Below are 18205 nucleotides of genomic sequence, written 5' to 3' on the forward strand. Positions count from 1 at the left end.
TTTCTCACCTTCTATAGAAAGAGATGAAGAAAGAAAATGAGTGGGGAATAAAAGAAGGAGATAATACACTCGTTTACTATTTGCCTGCTTGAGGATAAAGAATGTAAGATTCTTTATTTCTCATCTCCTGTGTCTAAGTCCTTCTCATTTTTTTTTTTCAATCTTGATGGCTTATATACCCTGACCAGATGAACCCAACAAGTACTGAAGGACCTCTTTAACACAGCTCAGTTTAACGTTTCCTGCTCGAGGGACAACGGACACAGAGCAATGAACTTTCCTTACAGAGCATTCGTTATGCATTTCTTTATTTATCACTCTAGATCCAGTGGGATTGGATCAGACTTTCGTCTTTCCCCACTGTGGGTTTGCTGATCCACCACTAACCAAAGGGCACAGAAGTGGCATGCTTCCATTTTTATTTTCTTGTTCAAAGTCACCATCTCTGGAGATGCTTTATAAGTAGTGAGCTGGGAGCTTGTGGAGAATATCAACAGGCCTTAGTTTGGTTTTGAAGAAGCAGGGGCATTCTCCTCTGTGCTTTCCTTCATTTTTTCCTTCGCATTTTCTCTCGTGGTTTCAGTTTCACCTAAATATGTCTGGGATGGTAGTTTACTGCTCTGAGTCAATACAGTTTGCTTAGAATCACTAATGGCACTAGTTTTTGGCTCCAAATAATGAACGGATGTCGTCGAAGGTTGTGTTGTTGTCTGACTGACTGGGTTAATGGAAGAAGACTGATTTGTGTTTGTAGTTTTCTCTGATGTTGGCACTATATTTATCGTTTCATAGGGACTTGGAGATGTAGTATCCAATTTGTAACAAGAAGTGCTGAAAGGGATGGCACAAAACACAAGATCCGAGGACAGGAGCTTAAAAGTATTGCATGGCCGGGTGATCACAAACCTGTAAGAAAAGCCAAAGATGACTCCGGAGCCTCTGCAGCCGGACGGTTGTGGCTCCAGGCAAAGGTCCAAACAAGAAAGTCTTTCTGCTGGGCCCGAGGAGGAAATGTTTTTTGTTCTGCTTGGCTTCATTGGTTTCTTATTAAGAGTAAATACTTCTGGCACAGGGCAACAGAAGTCCTAGACTAGTCACCGGGAGACTAACATTTACTCCTGCCTCCAAACCCAAGAATCTCTGACCTGGGTTTGGCATGGCATCTCCCTTCCTTGGGCCGCGATTTGCTCAACATTTTAATGGGAGAAGGATAGATAGAGATGGGGACTGACTTATGTCTAATGGTCTTTTGGACTCCAGGTTTCCCTGCCTTTAATATCGGCTACTCTAATGAATTCAGTCATCCCAATATTGAGCACTTGGCCAAGATTTATCAAAATCAGAGTATTACATACTTCCAGCTTTTTCAATTCTACCATAGGCCTATCCTAATACTTGTGTCACCAACTTTCACAATGTCGGGTGTCCAGTGTGAGGGGGAAGAATATTAAATTGAAGTTTTATTTGAAACTTTGACTAGAAAGCAAATAGTGAATGTCAATGAGTCTTAAAGAACACCAAGAGCCTGGACTGTATAAGATGACTTCCCAGGAAGCAGGATATCTTAGCCCCGTATCAGGCACATGGCAAATCCTCAATAATGTGAGTTAAATTCATTAACACACCAGCATTCAGGTCGGAACATTGAGGCAGAATAAACTTTCATGGTTTTTATCCTGCATTTCTTCATCGCTGCCCCAAATGGTCACCTTTTCTTTACAGAACAACCATCTGAAAGCACCTCTGACTTCTTTTTTGCTGAATAATCTTCCCCCTTATATCTTTCCCACTGAATCCCCTGTAATGTCTATAATAGTTTGAGCAAGGCCTATTATAGTCAAATACTCCCTTTGAAACAGAAATATCATTTCCTTCCTGGGGTTCTCTCAAGTATGGGCTGCACATTCTCCCAATTACAGAGCTCCATGGGTTTTTTGGAGGTGTTGGAGCAAGGGCATGGAGTTCAAGCAGAAAGAGAGAGAGAGAAACCAGCATCATTCATGCTTTGCAGTGCTGCTTCCAGAACATCACTGCTCCCTCAGCGTCTTTGTGATTAATGCTCTATAGCCGTATCACCTTCCCTCTCAATTCACTGGTGTCATCTATAGACCTCCATGTTTATTTAGGTGTCTGGCACTTAGGACACTTTCTCTTTCAAACTCTATCATCTATCACTATCATCTCATCAATGGCTATGCCTATACTTCCCAAATTCCTTTGAGTACAGCCCTCACCTATGGCTATGTATGTCTTGGCACACATTCTTTTTCTTCCTTTCTCTGATGAGTAGAAAAGTCTTCTTTCCATTCAAGACTACCTCACTTTAGCGGCGCCTGGGTGGCTCAGTGGGTTAAAGCCTCTGCCTTTGACTTGGGTCATGATCCCAGGGTCCTGGAATCGAGCCCTGTGTCAGGCTTTCTGCTCTGTAGGGAGCCTATTTCCTCCTCTCTCTCCACCTGCCTCTCTGCCTACTTTTGATCTGTGTGTGTCAAATAAATAAATAAAATCTTAAAAAAAAAAACCTACCCCACTTTGAGTATCTTGATTTTGTTCTCCTCAGAAAGGAAAACAAGTTTCCTTCAATCTTTCTCCACTCTTTCTAAATTTCTCCTTCTTCTACTGAATCCTGTCCGATCCCACTGTGAGGATCTCAGTTTGGACATATATTATTGTGTTTTCTGTAGATTGTACACTCTTTCCCCCTCCTCTCCACATGCGTTTCCTTTATGCTCTCCTACACTGTGGTCAGATTGCTCTTTCAACTGAAATCTGAGCATATCACTCCCCTAATTTATACATGTAAAACACAGTGTGCTAGAAATGAGGCAGTCAATAAACATTTACCCAATGAGTCCAACAGAAAAGAAATAAATCTTTCCAATGTGGACAGTGGCTTTCACCTTTAAGAAGCCTCATAGATAAGCTGATACAGCCACTCTTGAAAACAGTATGGAACCTCAAGACATTAAAAATAGAGCTATACTATGACCCACCAATTGCACTACTAGGTATTTGCCCAAAAATACAGCTGTAGTAAAAAGAAGGAGCACATGCGCCCCAAAGTTCATAACAGCAATGTCAAGAATAGCCAAACTGTAGAAGGAGCTGAGATGTCCTTCAACAGACGAATGGATAAAGAAGATGTGGTCCATTTGTACGATGGAATATTACTCATCCATCAGAAAGAATGAATACTTACTATCTGCATTGACATGGCTGGAACTGGAGGGGATTATGCTAAGTGAAATAAGTCAAGCAAAGAAAGACAATTATCATATGGTTTCACTCATATGTGGAACGTAAGGAATAGATCAGAGGACCATAGGGGAAGGGAGGGAAGCCTGAATGGAAAGAAATCAGAGAGGGAGACAAACCATAAAAGACTCTGGACTTCAGGAACCAAATTGAGGGTTACAAAAGGGAGCGGGGTGAGGAGATGGGGTGACTGGGTGACAGATATTAGAGAGGACACATGGGATAAGCACTTGGTGTTATATTCAATTAATGAATTGTTGAACACTACATCAAGATCTAATGATATAGGTCAGCTAACTGAACATAATACAAATAAATAAATAAATAAATAAATAAAACTTTTTTAAAAGTCACATGGACATGGATGAGAGGTAAGTTACAAAAGAATCCCGATTTAAAGTCTGGGTCTACATCTCACAGTTCACTGGAGACACAGACACCATTCTCCTTACATGGTCAGTATTAGCCAGATCATCAGTTCATTTATGTTATTTATACCCAGGTTCCTTCTTCCTACATCACTGTCTGCTTCCCCTGGACTCTTCTTTGTAATTATGAACCCTGATCTCTGGACTTCTCTCATATTGAATAAACTAACTTTGATTCTTGTTTGGATAGAAGGGTAGCACTCTCTGAGCAAGCATACTCCCCTATTTTGTTCCGGCTTGTTCTCCTCTTCATCTATCATGCGGTATAAACCAAGGCACAGGATTCCAAAATTATCTATTGAGCCACAGAACAGTTGCCCAAATGTCTGTCTTGGCTGGGGAGAAAAGAGAAAAACATGTGTCTGTTGGTACTTTAATTAAGCAATAACAAGCACTTACTGGAAAGCTATTTTCTTTCCTTGCACTAAAAGTTTGGAAGACCCAAAATCCATTTCCAAATATCTTTTATGGTGGCAGTGTTAAGTAGGAATTTAGGTTTATAAGTTTTGAGCATCTAATCCCAGTGATTATTTTTATCACTGTGGACTTTCAAGAGCCTCTTGTGGGCATGCCATACATGTTGTTATCTAGTTTTTATTACTATTGCTATTTTGGTAACCGTTATAGAAGTAACAATTAGTAAAAGATTGGGAAATTCAGTTTTCAATCTATATAATGGGTTGGGATGTTCAGTGACCTCCAGAGAGTGATCTTCTCATCCTACTCTATCACAGTTTATAGTCGCAAGCATTCCTCTTGACACTGCTCTCAGGCTATAGCCAACAAGGGCATGATGGGTAGACAGCAGGGTCAAAGCAGCAGCAAATGGATTCAATGAAGTCACATGAGAACAGTTTGTCTCATTATGTGATTCGCTAGGGTAGAAAACAAGGTGAGGACCAGATTCAAGTAGAGAAAGGAAGGAGAGCAATGTTGCCCAGTCTCCTGTCACCTCTGATACTGACAAGAGGTTGCCAGCAGCAGTTGTTCTGGGCTTATAATCACTCACAAGTCAGTCTCAGGGGAGGAGCCCAGGACCACAGAAATGCAAAGGACCAGAATGTGCTAAGAGAACTTTGCCATGTTATTTGCACCTGAAATTCAGATGTACAAAGCATGGGGTTTTTCCCTCTTTGGCAGTATCTATCAGGACATATCAGGTGCAGAGACCTGGAAGAACCTGCTCCACGTGAAGGGGGCTTTGCTGATGTCCTCTGAACAAACAAAAAATATGTCCTTAAAATGTCCTGTTCTATTTATTCTTCTCCTGTGAAGTGTGTAAACCTGGTGATTCACAGACCTGTACCCCTGGGGATAAAAATATATGTTTATAAAAAAGAAAAAATTAATAAAAAAAAAATGTCCTGTTCTAGACACTGGTAGAGGGCTAAATGTAATGTCAACCAAAGCCAGACCAAAAGGCACTGATAAGTATATGACCCATTGCATTACTCATTGCCCAAACACACAGATGCCCCATGACTTTGCCATAATGACCTTCTCCCCTTGCCATAATCCACTGCTCACTAGCTCAGTGGGTTTAGAAAATGCAAGCATTTTCCCCTGGCTAGCCCAATCAGAGTCTTAGACCCAAACACAGAAACCCTTTGCCTGACTTAAACTGACATGATCAGATTTCTTTATCAGCTCAGGTATAGGAAGAGAGAGCAGAGCCTGAGTCAGACTGCCTTGGAGGGTTCCCTGCTTTTCCAGTGAGGCACGATGTGGCCTCAGGCAAGTCCTTGTTTCTCTGAGTCTCAGTTTCTTGATCTGTTCAGTGCAATTAATAACAATGCCTACCATATAAATCCTTGGACAAATTAAGTAAACAGCAACAACAAAGCAGACAAGCGCAGGGAGCGTGCTCAGTAAATATTAGTTATAATAATTATTAATAAACTTGCTAAGGTACGAAGTTATTATATTTCTCAGATGCTTCCTGCATACTTGGATTTTTTTTTATCTGGAAGATGAGGATAATAATACCTGCCTTACTTACCTCCCGGAATTGTTGTAAAAAAATAAATACAATACATGAAAATGCACTTTAAATTTTAAAATATTCTATGAATACATGGTTTTATTAGCTTTTGGTATTATTTCTATGCTCTAAGCCATCTAGGAACCCAAAGAGCCTGAATCATTTTCAGAAACCCAGAGTAGTAAGGAAGAGGGAACCTTTATTATGATAAGAGTAGACTCACTTTTTGTGGTATATATACACAATGGAATACTATGCAGCCATCAAAAGAAATGAAATCTTGCCATTTGCGACAACATGGATGGAACTAGAGCGTATCATGCTTAGCGAAATAAGTCAAGCAGAGAAAGACAACTATCATATGATCTCCCTGATATGAGGAAGTGGTGATGCAACATGGGGGCTTAAGTGGGTAGGAGAAGAATAAATGAAAGAAGATGGGATTGGGAGGGAGACAAATCATAAGTGACTCTTAATCTCACAAAACAAACTGAGGGTTGCTGGGGGAAGGGGGTTTGGGAGAGGGGGGTGGGATTATGGACATTGGGGAGGGTATGTGTTTTGGTGAGTGCTGTGAAGTGTGTAAACCTGGTGATTCACAGACCTGTACCCCTGGGGATAAAAATATATGTTTATAAAAAATAAAAAATTATATTAAAAAAAAAAAGAGTAGACTCACTTTAATGTCTGACAAAATAGTTTCATTTAAGGACAGAATCCCCAGTTTACACCGCATTCTTTCAGACGTCACTGAAGCACCATGGTTTGTCAGCCCACAGACACTCCTATCAACGTGTTGTTCCATTTGAGAACTTATCCCTCCTGTAACCAGCATCTGAAGTAATTCCAGGACATGATAATTGTAGAAGGCCTGGAAAGCAAGGACAAGCCACGTGCAAAGTCAGAAGAGTGAGCACAGACACTGTGGACGTAAGAGGTAAAGTCTTGCAGACTTAGGGGGCATCGCTGTTTAAAATGGACGCAGTGAGGCAAAACAGGGTCTGTCATCATTATTAAAATCAACTAAAAGCTCTCAGTTCAGGTAGGACACTGGGTTAGGCAAAGTACAGAGAAAATAACACTGACCCAGTTCCTGCTCCCTCTTGGCTTACACTGTGGCACAAGAAGAAAATGGGTAATGATGCTAACACCAAGGATGTCCCCTCTTCCAAAAAAAACCAGAGAAGTATGTTGGGCCACAGATACCCTTATAATCATCAATATGTTTTTAAAACTATGTACTTAATGTGATTTCTGTAGATTTTTCCTTAGGGGACTACTGATACTATTACTGTCATCTGTAGCTGAATCTTCTGGATGTGAGTCTACTTATATTAAATAGGTTAAAAGATGACTTCAAGTGCCTTTTCCTTCCTAATGTCCTGACTGAAAGGATCCCCTGGCTGATGGTCTCCTCCTTTTGATTGTGACCTACATGAGGACAGGTATTGACTTGGGCTTATTAATATTTAGGTCTCCCTTAGTTCTTTTGTACTATACAAATTGTAGGTGTTGAATAAATTAATAGAATTTTGGAATCTTTGGCATCAAAATGAAACCAAAGGAGGACATGTGGGACATCTTCTTATTTTGCAAATACTTTGAGTCTGAATAACCCTAACCATGATCTTAAAATACTTTCCCAAAGGATTCCCACCGTATTTAGTGTGAACTAGGCAGTGGCATACATGTAAATAGCACTGTAATATATTACCCATTAGATTTTCCCAAATCTATTGAATACATAGTGTTTTAAATTTTCAACATTTTGTTTTATCTAAATTAGACTTTTACTCCAATAGACAGGAGGAGTTACATGTTTATCTATTACCTATATAAAAGTCAATACTTTTGTTTTTATGAAAAAGAATAGGAATGACCTCAATTGCTACTGTCATAGAAATTTTGCCATTTACTTTCTCTAAGTCCAGGGACTTCTCTTCTGCAGACTGAATTATGATAGGGGCCTATTTGCTAGTCTTCCTGTATTGTTTTTATTCTTACTTGCAATTCATGTTCAAAATGTTTCCAGAGAGATTCTCTAGGACATGAATCAAATCATGCCGCCCACCTCCTCAAACCTTAAATGTCATACCCTTACTGTGAAACCAAGATCATCCCCTCCATTAATCGTGCCTGCAGCGCACAACAGTCTATCTGCTGCTCAAGCTACATATGCACTCCTCTATACCTTTGCTTTGGAACATCTGACCGATAACTCATCAAGCCCTCTGACTGGCAAACTCTATGCTGGTCGTCTCATCAGAAAGAAGTTTTCCTTTTTTGGTGATCTCACAGACACTGACTTTTGCTCCATTTCATCCTTCTGTATTTTCTAGTTAGGAGTTTGTCTGAAACTTTCCTGACTTTGAATCTTGGGACTGCCATGTCCTAACTGAGTACCTTTGAACAACTGATGTATTTTCTCAGGAAGTTTTATAACCTTTAAAGTTGACATGACAGTACCATCTTTGAGCATTGTTTGTGGGATGAAATGAGATATATCACACACATTATGCAATTCTGTTCTCATGTATTGGGATCGCCTGGAAGGGTGTTCAAGAGTGTAGATTTCTGGGATCCAAGATCTAGTGGATCAGACCGTATAGAGAGGAGGGGGAATCAGAAATTTAAAGGTCACCTCTGGTGGTTCTGACACTGGTTGGTGCTTAGATTACCCTCTGCGGCAGCACTTCCTTAAATGATATGGTCTTTCAGAGGACAGACTTTGTCTATTTAATATTCATGCCCTCAGGGGTGCATTGAACAAGGCAGGTGTTCAACAACTGTAAGAATATTGACTGCAATTGGTAGTCAGTTTTTAACAAATAAACAAATATTGCTGGTAAAATGTAGAAGCCATTGGGATAAGAGGGTCTGGGAAACTATATAAGTTTTAAAATAGTTTTTAGGTTAAAAGATGACTTCAAATGCCTTTTCCTTCCAACATCCTGACTGAAGAGATTCCCTGACTGATGGTCTCCTTACTTCTTTGTTCCATTTTGCTACCACCCAGAAGTGTGCTTATGGAATCAGCTCCCTGAAATCCACGCATGAACAGGGGATGTAAATCCAGGTTGAGCCACAATCCGTTTAAGAACAAGTGACCATAGTATAGAGTGATTAGACGTAATGCTGTTAGAATAATTCTCCACTGATTAAAGAAAAGGTGTAAATTCTAGGGTTATCCTGGTGTCAAGGGCTCTAGGGAAACATGTACTTTACATATTTAACTGAGAGAGGCTTAGATTTTGAATATATCATTTCTTCAGTTTTGACATCAAAAGGATTGCAATTCTATATTGGGGAAAATAAAAGGATTTATATGTCACCCTTACTCCATGAGCTCATCTAATATTCTTATTATTCGGAGTTCTATGGTATTGATCTTTCTTTTTTCCTCCCTTCTTCCCCCCTCCTTTCCTTTTCTTTTTTCTTTCTCAGGAAAATAAGAAAGTTGAAATGTGCTTCAAATATTTTAAGACCTTTAAACTTCGATAGTATTTCTAATATAATCAGATTTACTAAAATTTGGACTTCCAGGGTTAGAAAATGTTGCAGCCCAAAGTGTTTTAACTTTTATCTCATCTGTGGTATCTCTCACAAATTACATTAATTTGTGAGATTAATTAATTAATTAATTAATCAATCACAAATTAATTAATTACATTAATAACATTCAGGCTTTGTTCTATCCTTGGGACTTGCACATTCATTCCTTTGCATTTATTAAGGGGGAACGGAGAAAAAGGGGGAGAAGTCGGAGTCAAGACTGGTGATCTCATCTTGTTTCTGACTTGGATGAGGTGATAACTAACTTTTTCCTGAGGGAGTCTGTTCTGAATGCTTCTATATTCCCCATACACGCCTGTGTGGTGTGGGCATCAAGGAAACAGACCTCTAATTATAATTTCCGACCATGCATCAGTGGAAAACAGATCTCTTGGTTCATTGAGCTGGACAGCACATTGGAAGAACCCCCTGGAGGGTGTTCTTTGGCGGGGGGAAACTATGGGACAAAAAGCACATGCAGAATGGGGCGGGATGGTGGACTCTTGTTTCTCATACAGGACTCTTGACTGGAAACTGAAAATCTGTCTTAGAAGAGAGTAAAGGATTCTGGTCCTTTCATTTTATGTCTCCCTCTCCGTTGGTCATATATTCTAACTTTTAGGGAGTGGTTTTCTAAGTCTTCTTAACAATGGAAATCCTACTTCACATCAAATCCTAGGCAGAAGCCTCACGCACAGCACAGATGAAAGCAGTCATTTTGATTGAAGAGACAGGTGCAGGCAGGGGGCATGATGGGGTAGGTGCACCCTGGGCCCCTCCCTGCTTGTCTGTTCAGCGCCTACTGAGCACCCAGGAGGCGGGTTCCTTTAAGCAAAACTTGAAAATCAGTGCACTGGAAGGATATGCATAATCACAGAAAGAGCTTTCTAGAAGGACAGCGGACTGTGACAGTGAGGTCTAACTTGGGAATCATACACAGTGGGGTTCAAAAACCAGTTTGTCATCTGTAAGGGCTGTAATTGCGGCACTTCATTCTCCTGCTAAACCTCAGAATCTTGATTTGTAAAATGAGGCTCATAATTGTATTCTCCTATTTGGGTTGAAAGAAGAATTAAACAAGGTATTGTAGCAAAGACTTAGGTCCAAAGTAAGTGCTTCAAAGATGTAATTACTCTTCCTATCACAGCTTTTGCTATGATTATTAACATTATTCTAGCAAGAAAATTTATTGGCAGAAGTTGCCTTGAGGTCTGTGTTGAAAAAGACCTGTGGGTGTGATCTGGAGGCAGAGAACTGTGATCCTTAGTGGCAGCTTCCATGGGAATGTGCTAGAGGGAGTGATAGCCATGGAGCCCACAACTGCTGTCCTAACTTTAAGACCAAGAGCTTTGCTTTCTTTCCCATATTAGTGCTCCAATATGTACGGAGAAGAAACTGGAGTATGGACGGATGTATGCTGCAGCTACACAGTGGTGGCTCCCAGATGTTTCAGTGCCAGAGGATAAATGGTCTCTTCTCTGAGGCTACTGCTCTCAATCCCAGGAGACCATATGTAAGGTCAGGAGGCCAGCCAAGATCAAATGGTACACAGAAGACTCCAGATGATAGAATTGGAGGCCCAGACCTGGCCTGTGGGCTCTTTCTTTCTGTGTGGCTGGACAATGGAAAGTCACCCGCATCTTTAGAGATCCAAGTGGACCCAGTACCACCAGACCTAGGGACAAGGGAATCAAGAGTGGGCAGTATGACCTGATCATTTTCAGTGGTCGAGCTCGGCTCATCATGGCCAGGGATTTAGGACTGGAGATCCAAATAGTATTAAAGTGTGTTCATTTTGTTGTGCCATGAATCATTAAAGATTCAATAGCTGAGGCAGAATGCCACTAGGTAAATAGCTATGCAGAGGGTCAAGACCCAAGCCAGTCCCCTTGATAGAAAGGTTTGCCCTGAAGCTCGATTGTTATGCTTGTGACCTCGTGTGACTCTCCCCTGGATCAGGCACAGTGTGTGGATTTTCTCTCTCCTACAGACTTCACTGTGGGAAAGACTCCTGAGTTTTTACATAGCTTATTTCCTTTTCTAGGAGGACTAAATTATCCGCTCCCACTGAGAAGCCCACTGATACACTATCTGAAGGTACCCTCAGAGGCAGTGCTGCTTCTCAGTGTGAACACAGGACCTATGGTGAATGGGGAGAGGCCCAGCTGCTGGCTCCCATGACCAAGTTTGTGTTTGCTATGCTGGCTGACATTCTGTGCTCATTTATTTTTATTTCTACTCTCTCAGCTCTTCTCTGCCCATCCTGCCCTTCCCACTAGCTCTAAACAGAGTTGGTGACTTTGTTCCTCCCTCTGGGGGCCAGTGGGGTTTAGTTAAGGCCCCAGTTTAATTTAAGGCGCAAAGCTGCCTGCTATCTAGGGATCTCTGAGGAGAAGGGGGACCTTCACCCTATTTAAAATGTATCCTGCAGACAGGTCCAGTTCACCAAAGTCACCTCCTGCCTGACACTCCGAGTCATTAATTACTGGCAAAGTAACATATCAATGACAGACAGTGATAAAGTCCTTTCCATGACAGAGCCACCTTCCCAGAAAAGTCTTCTGACTGGACTGCTGGCTCAGTTAAGGCTGAATGCTGCCTAACCCTTTAGGAAATTCATTGTCTACCCACATGCTCAATGTTAAACTATCACTGACGTGGTTTTATCTCTCTGAGAGCTTGATGGGGTTTATGAGGACCACCCTCCAACCCCAAGGCTTAGGGAAGCAGAGCCCAAATCCCTTCAGCACCAGTGGCACTAATACTATGAGGGCAGCATGTGTGGCCCAGCCATGCTCCTCTAAAAGTGCCAACTGTGCCTTTGAGGCATCCACACAGTTCCGGAATGATGCCCCTTCCACATGGAATTACAGAAGGCTGCAAGTTTGTCAAACTGTTCAGAGCCCTGGGAATCTGTACACTGTTATTCAGCTAGGTTGCAACACTTTCATGGAAAATATGGGGGAGAAGGAGTCTGGGAGGTCTTAGACAACAAGGACTTCCTTCAGAGGAGTTTTTGCAGTCATTTTCCAATGGCTATGTATAGATTTTGTGTTTTGGTCCAATTCCTTGACTTAACCAAGAGTGCTTACAGCTCACTGCCTTTCCCCTTCTTCTCTCTGCCCAGTGTGTCTCTTCCCCAAAGATCAGAATGGCGTGTGCTCTCTTCTCCATAGCTGGACTCCCATATGCCGCCATGTCAGTGCTGCCTTCCCTCCCCAGCCACACTATTGCAACTTTCAGCTCCTTCCCTAAGCCCTGTATTTCTCATCTCACATTGCCTTAGTCTTCTAGCTCTCTGACATGCCACATATGTTCCTCATTTATCATGATTCTGTTACTCTCCTCTACGAGCCTGAGCTGCACGTGGGCACAGATGTTAGTCTGTTTCATCATTGCTATACTCCTGGAACTTAGAACAGTGTGCCCTGCACAGAGTAGGTATTCACCCAGTGGATCAGCGCCACTTACAGAAATACCATGGCCAAGGCAAGGGACCTGCTCAGAAGCTAAAGGGCACCTGAGAGCTGAAGAGCAACCGCGTAATCAAAACCATACCCCAGGAGTGGGGCAGCATGGAGGGAGTGTGGGCTTAACTCTGAACGAAGCTCATACCACCAAAGGCCAAAGCTTTTGCTTGGTCCCCATATCCCCTTATGGCAAATTTCTGCATAAGCTGTTGGGGATATTTTAGAGACAAAAGAAAGCAGTGTCTTCTAAGTTCTGAAACCAGAGCTTGGTCTGCCAAGATGCAATTGAAGCTAAAAGGTGGACACTTTGCTTTTTATGTGCTCATTCTTCCTGGTACCAAGTGTTCTGGTTCTAAGGGCCAGATACGTTTTTAATCTTGAAAATGTGAAAATTTGGCCTCGTTTGCCAAGTAGTTGTAAAGAAAGATGAAATAATGTATGTGAACAAGCTTTTTCAGAAAATCAAAGAGAACTCTGAATTGTGAGGCATTCTCATTATTTCCCAAAGCTTGAACCATCCTTTCTCCCCTCTGCAAGCTGCACTTAGATGCACTTACTGTGGCCAGGAGGGAATCCAAGAAGCTGCCAGAAAAGACAGTGCCAGTGGAAAAGGACGTGCTGAGATGTAGGCTTGTTCCTGAGAAGGTTTCATCCAGTCCACTCAGCTGTTCAATATAGTGGATATTGGAAGGATTTTCTGCAAGGCAAAAGAAGAAAAAAGGAAAGCCAGGCAGACAAGCTTAAGAATATAGGACTGCCATACTAAGCAAGCCAAGGGATGACCACCGTACAAAGAATTTGATGTCTATGCTGGAGTCAATGTGGGATCTGCCCTTTCTTCATTAGCTATCTATAATCCATCTATCTATGTTTACTTCTTTCCAAGTATCTTCCTCTCCTAAACACATGTATCCTTCTTGGGTACCTTCATCATCAATGGCATATACTTGCACCCCAGGCCAGCTCCTCCAAACAACTCCCAGTGTAACCTTTATATACTTTATCTTTCAAACGAAGACACTTTTGGAAGTAAAAGGAGATACTCTCAATAACTTCCCTGGGAAAACAAGTATAAATGGGAACATATGGTCACCCCAGTTACAGACATTTTTCATAATATTATGCCATAGATACCCTGGTATTTACTTGGGTGTTAAGAGTTATCTACTTCCAGAATGAGTTAAAGCAGTTCTTATAAAAAATTTAATGTGCATATGAATCTCCTGGAGATCATGTGACAATAGATTATGATTCATTGGGTCTAGGGTTAAGAATGGGATTCTAAGTGTCCAACAAGCTTCCAGATGCTGCTGATTCATGGACTACCACTCTGAGTACCAGTGCTTAGAGAACTCTCCTAACTGGGGTTCATGTAGCAGTAGCCAAAGTAACCATTATCCTGTTTCTACTTGACCCAGGCTGCAACTCAGATCCCTGGAGGAAGCCTCTGAAGGGAATGCAGCTAGTCATTGTTGGGAGTACAAACAGAAGCACTGATTGCCTTTGTTCCAAGACTATTATTTCAAAAATGTTTAAGTAGAAAATAGCATGGGAAGATAGAGGTAATATCTCTCACCAGAGCAAAGAGAATCATGCTTACTGCTCATTATAAAAAGTTCTGGTTCCTGAAGCCCAGGGTTCCTCTCCTATAAAGGAATCCATGGTGGGTCCAGGTATTATTTTACCCTTTTCATGTCACCCTGTGGGAACAAGGCCTTGGTCAAGCAACACAAAATTGATGATACTCTGGCTATGGCCTTGCTCTGAGTAGTAAACTGTTCTTTATCTCTGACCTAGTAGTCTCGTGTCTTCTGTTAATGTCCATGAAACTGTGGCAGGTTACCTTGTTGGTATGCAAGTAAGCATAGGTCTTACTTAGATCTTTCATAGCTCCTGACAGTCATATTATAGATCAAACCAAATCTACCAGGCATATGATGCAGAACACATTCCTAACTAAGATTGGATTATTCTTTAATTCTTTAAATTACTCCATGTTTTTATAAAAGATGAGAAATGCATGATAATATCAACCCACATTTTTTATGCACATGTATTTTCTTTTCTCCTTGCATTGCCAATCCAAGACATGCTCACATACCCCAGGAGACCTTGTCCAAATCTTGCTGTGTCATCTTAAACTACTGGCCTCTATTCTCCTAGACATTTTCCTGTATGCCACGGTACATTCTGTACCAAAGTGCTGGCAGTCAGACTTGCAGCTCTCATGTCATCCTGACCCTTTCCAGCCAGTGAAGGAACAAAAAACTGAGTGAGCTGACAAGTGATTTGTTAGACTAATTTAACAAGAGCTGCCTGGTGCCAGCAAGGCTTTCCAAGCTCTGAGTCCCTGAAGAATGACCAGATGTACTTTGGGGCCAGTGAAAAGCTGGTTGGTCCCCTCTTGACTACTCCAACTTACAACACAGTCTTCTAATCAATGTCCTCAGGGTATGTATACAGTTCAAAAGGATAGAAAAAGAAAAAGAAAAAGAAAATACAGATAAAAACTATGGTTGACAGCTTCAGGTTCTAATCTGTTTTAAAGACACTATTCTCCTCTTTCATATCTTCCCCTTTTTACATCAATTATTGTCAGTATTAAATCCCAGTGTGTCCCATTTCCTTCCAAACATATCCCCAAATACACACAGGCACCCTCCCTGCCTCTCCCACCATTCTTTCTATTCCCAGAGCTCCTTACATCTAGGAAAGTCTCATATATGTGTATTTACGGTAAGGTGTTGATGAGTGATAACAGCTTGTTCTGGTATTTCTGCATCAAGTGTTTCCATTTTAGGAGAGCAGTGCCATTAGGGTCAGGATTAAGATGACACAAAGTAGACACTTGGGACACAACATTTAAGGACCCCAGGAGTGGGTGCCTCCTTAACATCTGCATCCTGAGTGCCTCATATGTGTCACCCAAATTCCAGCCCTGGTATCACTACAGGAAAGGAAGCTGTCTGATTTAAAGTCCCACGATGGGTAGGTAAGTGGGTATAGGGACATTCTTCATAGTCCTCCTCAAACTCATGCCTCACCCCTAGGAGATTTCCTCCAAACAAGACTGAGCCAGCTACTGGTCTCCCTTTCCTGATAACTAAATAAAAGGAGAAGGCAGATGTTATTCCTGTACCCTGACACCCAGATATACCATGCTCTGCATGATGTCACCAGTTAGATAAAAGCCCAATGTATTCCATTGTGTATATATACCACATCTTCTTGATCCATTCATCTGTGGATGGACATCTAGGTTCTTTCCATAGTTTGGCTATTATATACACAATGGAATACTATGCAGCCATCAAAAGAAATGAAATCTTGCCATTTGCGACAACATGGATGGAACTAGAGCGTATCATGCTTAGCGAAATAAGTCAAGCAGAGAAAGACAACTATCATATGATCTCCCTGATATGAGGAAGTGGTGATGCAACATGGAGGCTTAAGTGGGTAGGAGAAGAATAAATGAAAGAAGATGGGATTGGGAGGGAGACAAACCATAAGTGACTCTTAATCTCACAAAACAAACTGAGGGTTGCTGGGGGGAGGGGGTTTGGGAGAAGGGGGTGGGATTATGGACATTGGGGAGGGTATGTGCTTTGGTGAGTGCTGTGAAGTGTGTAAACCTGGTGATTCACAGACCTGTACCCCTGGGGATAAAAATATATGTTTATAAAAAATAAAAAGTTAAAAAAAAAAAAAAGCCAATGTAATGTCCAGTCAAACACTTAACATTTCTCTGGGGTCCAATCTGATTCCTCAGTCCTTTGTGGATTCTAAAAAGAAACTTGGGAAATCAATTACAGATGACAAAGGTTTCTCCCTTGCGTTTTGTCCTTGAAACACAACTTACTCAGTTCCGTAAGGATAGGGATTCTTCGATATTTTGACGTCTCAGAAAATCTGTAGGCTGAATCCCTTCCTGTGGACACAGACCACAACAAAGAAGAAAAGAGATGGATAAATGCAAACTAAGTGGCTTACAAAACTTGGCAAGAATGGAGAAGCCCACCATGTAAGTTGATGCTTCATCTTAACAAAGTTACTCTCATGTCCAAATCCTTGTTTGTTTGTTTGTTTGTTTTTTCTATACTTAGAGGGGAAAGTTGGGGCCTCCTCAGCATATTCTTTTAAGAAGTGGTGTGTGTGTGTGTTTAAATGGCACTTAAAGTGAACTTCAAAAAAGGCAAAGCTCATCCAGTGGCTGCTTATTGACCATAGTAGTAAACTACGATTATTCTTTGTGGAGTGGTAGTGCTAGAATGCATACCCATTTGCATGCAGAACTTCTAGGAATCCGTGAATAAATAGGTAGGGCTGCTCCACCAGTGCTTCTGGTGCACAACAAAAGGCTTCTGACTCTTAGTGCTCTCAGCCTCTTGGAGATGGTCTCTGGATATTCAGGTGCACACAAAGTACCACTCATGTCTTCTTTCTTCTTCCACAGAATTGGCTGCCTCCCATCCCCGGTTGGCCTGCCTCAATTCTGAATGCCTGAGAAGTTCCTTAAAGATGGGCAGGGTGTCACTTGGAGCCTCTGAGCTTTGCTTTCAGTTTACAGATTTCCCTCCTATGTGAGGAGGTGAAACCCTTCACTTTCTTCTGTGAGCCTTGACTCCATAGGACGGTGATGCATAGCATCAGCCTGAGACAAGTGCTACTATGCAGCGAACTATGGAGAGGTTCAAAACCAGGCAGAAGACCAGAGGTTTTGTCTCTACGCCAAACTAAAAAATGTAAAGAATGAAAAGGGAAGAGAGAAATGGGGATCTGGGGTCCACTTAAAAAAGATACATACACATAATGATCTCGACAGAAGTGATCCTTTAAAACTGCTGGTTACCTTTCTTGAACCTTTTTGAGAATACTACTGTGGAAGGTAAAAGTTCTACTTATAATTAAAACTCCCTACTGTCATGGAAGAGGGTTTGCTGTTTACTGAGCCAGGCACATGGGAGGAGATGGGGTAAGATGTGGAATGAATCTGAGTGTGGTGGTAAGACAGGCTGACAGAAGACTACAGGAGGGCTGCGAAGATGAGGACAGTGAAAAAGAAATGACCCAGAAGAAGATTCTTCTTTCCAGAGAAAATGCTATATGCTATAATATTTACCAGCTTCTCCATTTCCCTAAGACATTCAGTGAAAGAGGAACTTCTTGTTAATGAGTTTCTGAGAGCTGCTAAAATTCGGAGTCATACTTCAAGGTGAATTTGGGGGGAAACCTGATGCTCCATAGGAAGCTCCCAAGCTATTTAGTTTATAGTTAGAACTGGCAAGGACCTTTCCCAAGCTATTTAGTTTATAGTTAGAACTGGCAAGGACCTTTCCCAAGCTATTTAGTTTATAGTTAGAACTGGCAAGGACCTTAGGAATTCAGTAAACCCTTCAACTTCAGGTAGGCAGGTAGAAGACCAGAGGGCTAACCATGTTCACACAGCTATTTAGGAGGAAGGCTTATATCACAACTAGAGATCAGATATCTAACTCATTGGTAAATCTTAATTGTAA

The 18205-nt window shown here is 41.5% G+C and overlaps 1 protein-coding gene across 1 annotated transcript in view; it reads right to left on the reverse strand.

The window, feature by feature from the left end:
- Window positions 1-297: 297 nt before the first annotated feature.
- Window positions 298-18205, reverse strand: part of KCNU1 (potassium calcium-activated channel subfamily U member 1) — a 149195-nt gene continuing 131287 nt past the window's right edge. The window contains exons 23-27 of the mRNA XM_082715533.1: window positions 16549-16617; window positions 13244-13383; window positions 6344-6535; window positions 3905-4018; window positions 298-905 (exon numbers count right to left, since the gene is read on the reverse strand). Of these exons, the coding sequence (XP_082571659.1) occupies window positions 501-905; window positions 3905-4018; window positions 6344-6535; window positions 13244-13383; window positions 16549-16617 (920 nt within the window). The 3' untranslated portion in view covers window positions 298-500. The remainder of the gene's footprint in view (window positions 906-3904; window positions 4019-6343; window positions 6536-13243; window positions 13384-16548; window positions 16618-18205) is intronic.

The sequence above is a fragment of the Mustela nivalis genome (assembly GCF_964662115.1).
Source record: "Mustela nivalis genome assembly, chromosome: 20".
Taxonomy (NCBI): Eukaryota; Metazoa; Chordata; class Mammalia; order Carnivora; family Mustelidae; genus Mustela; species Mustela nivalis.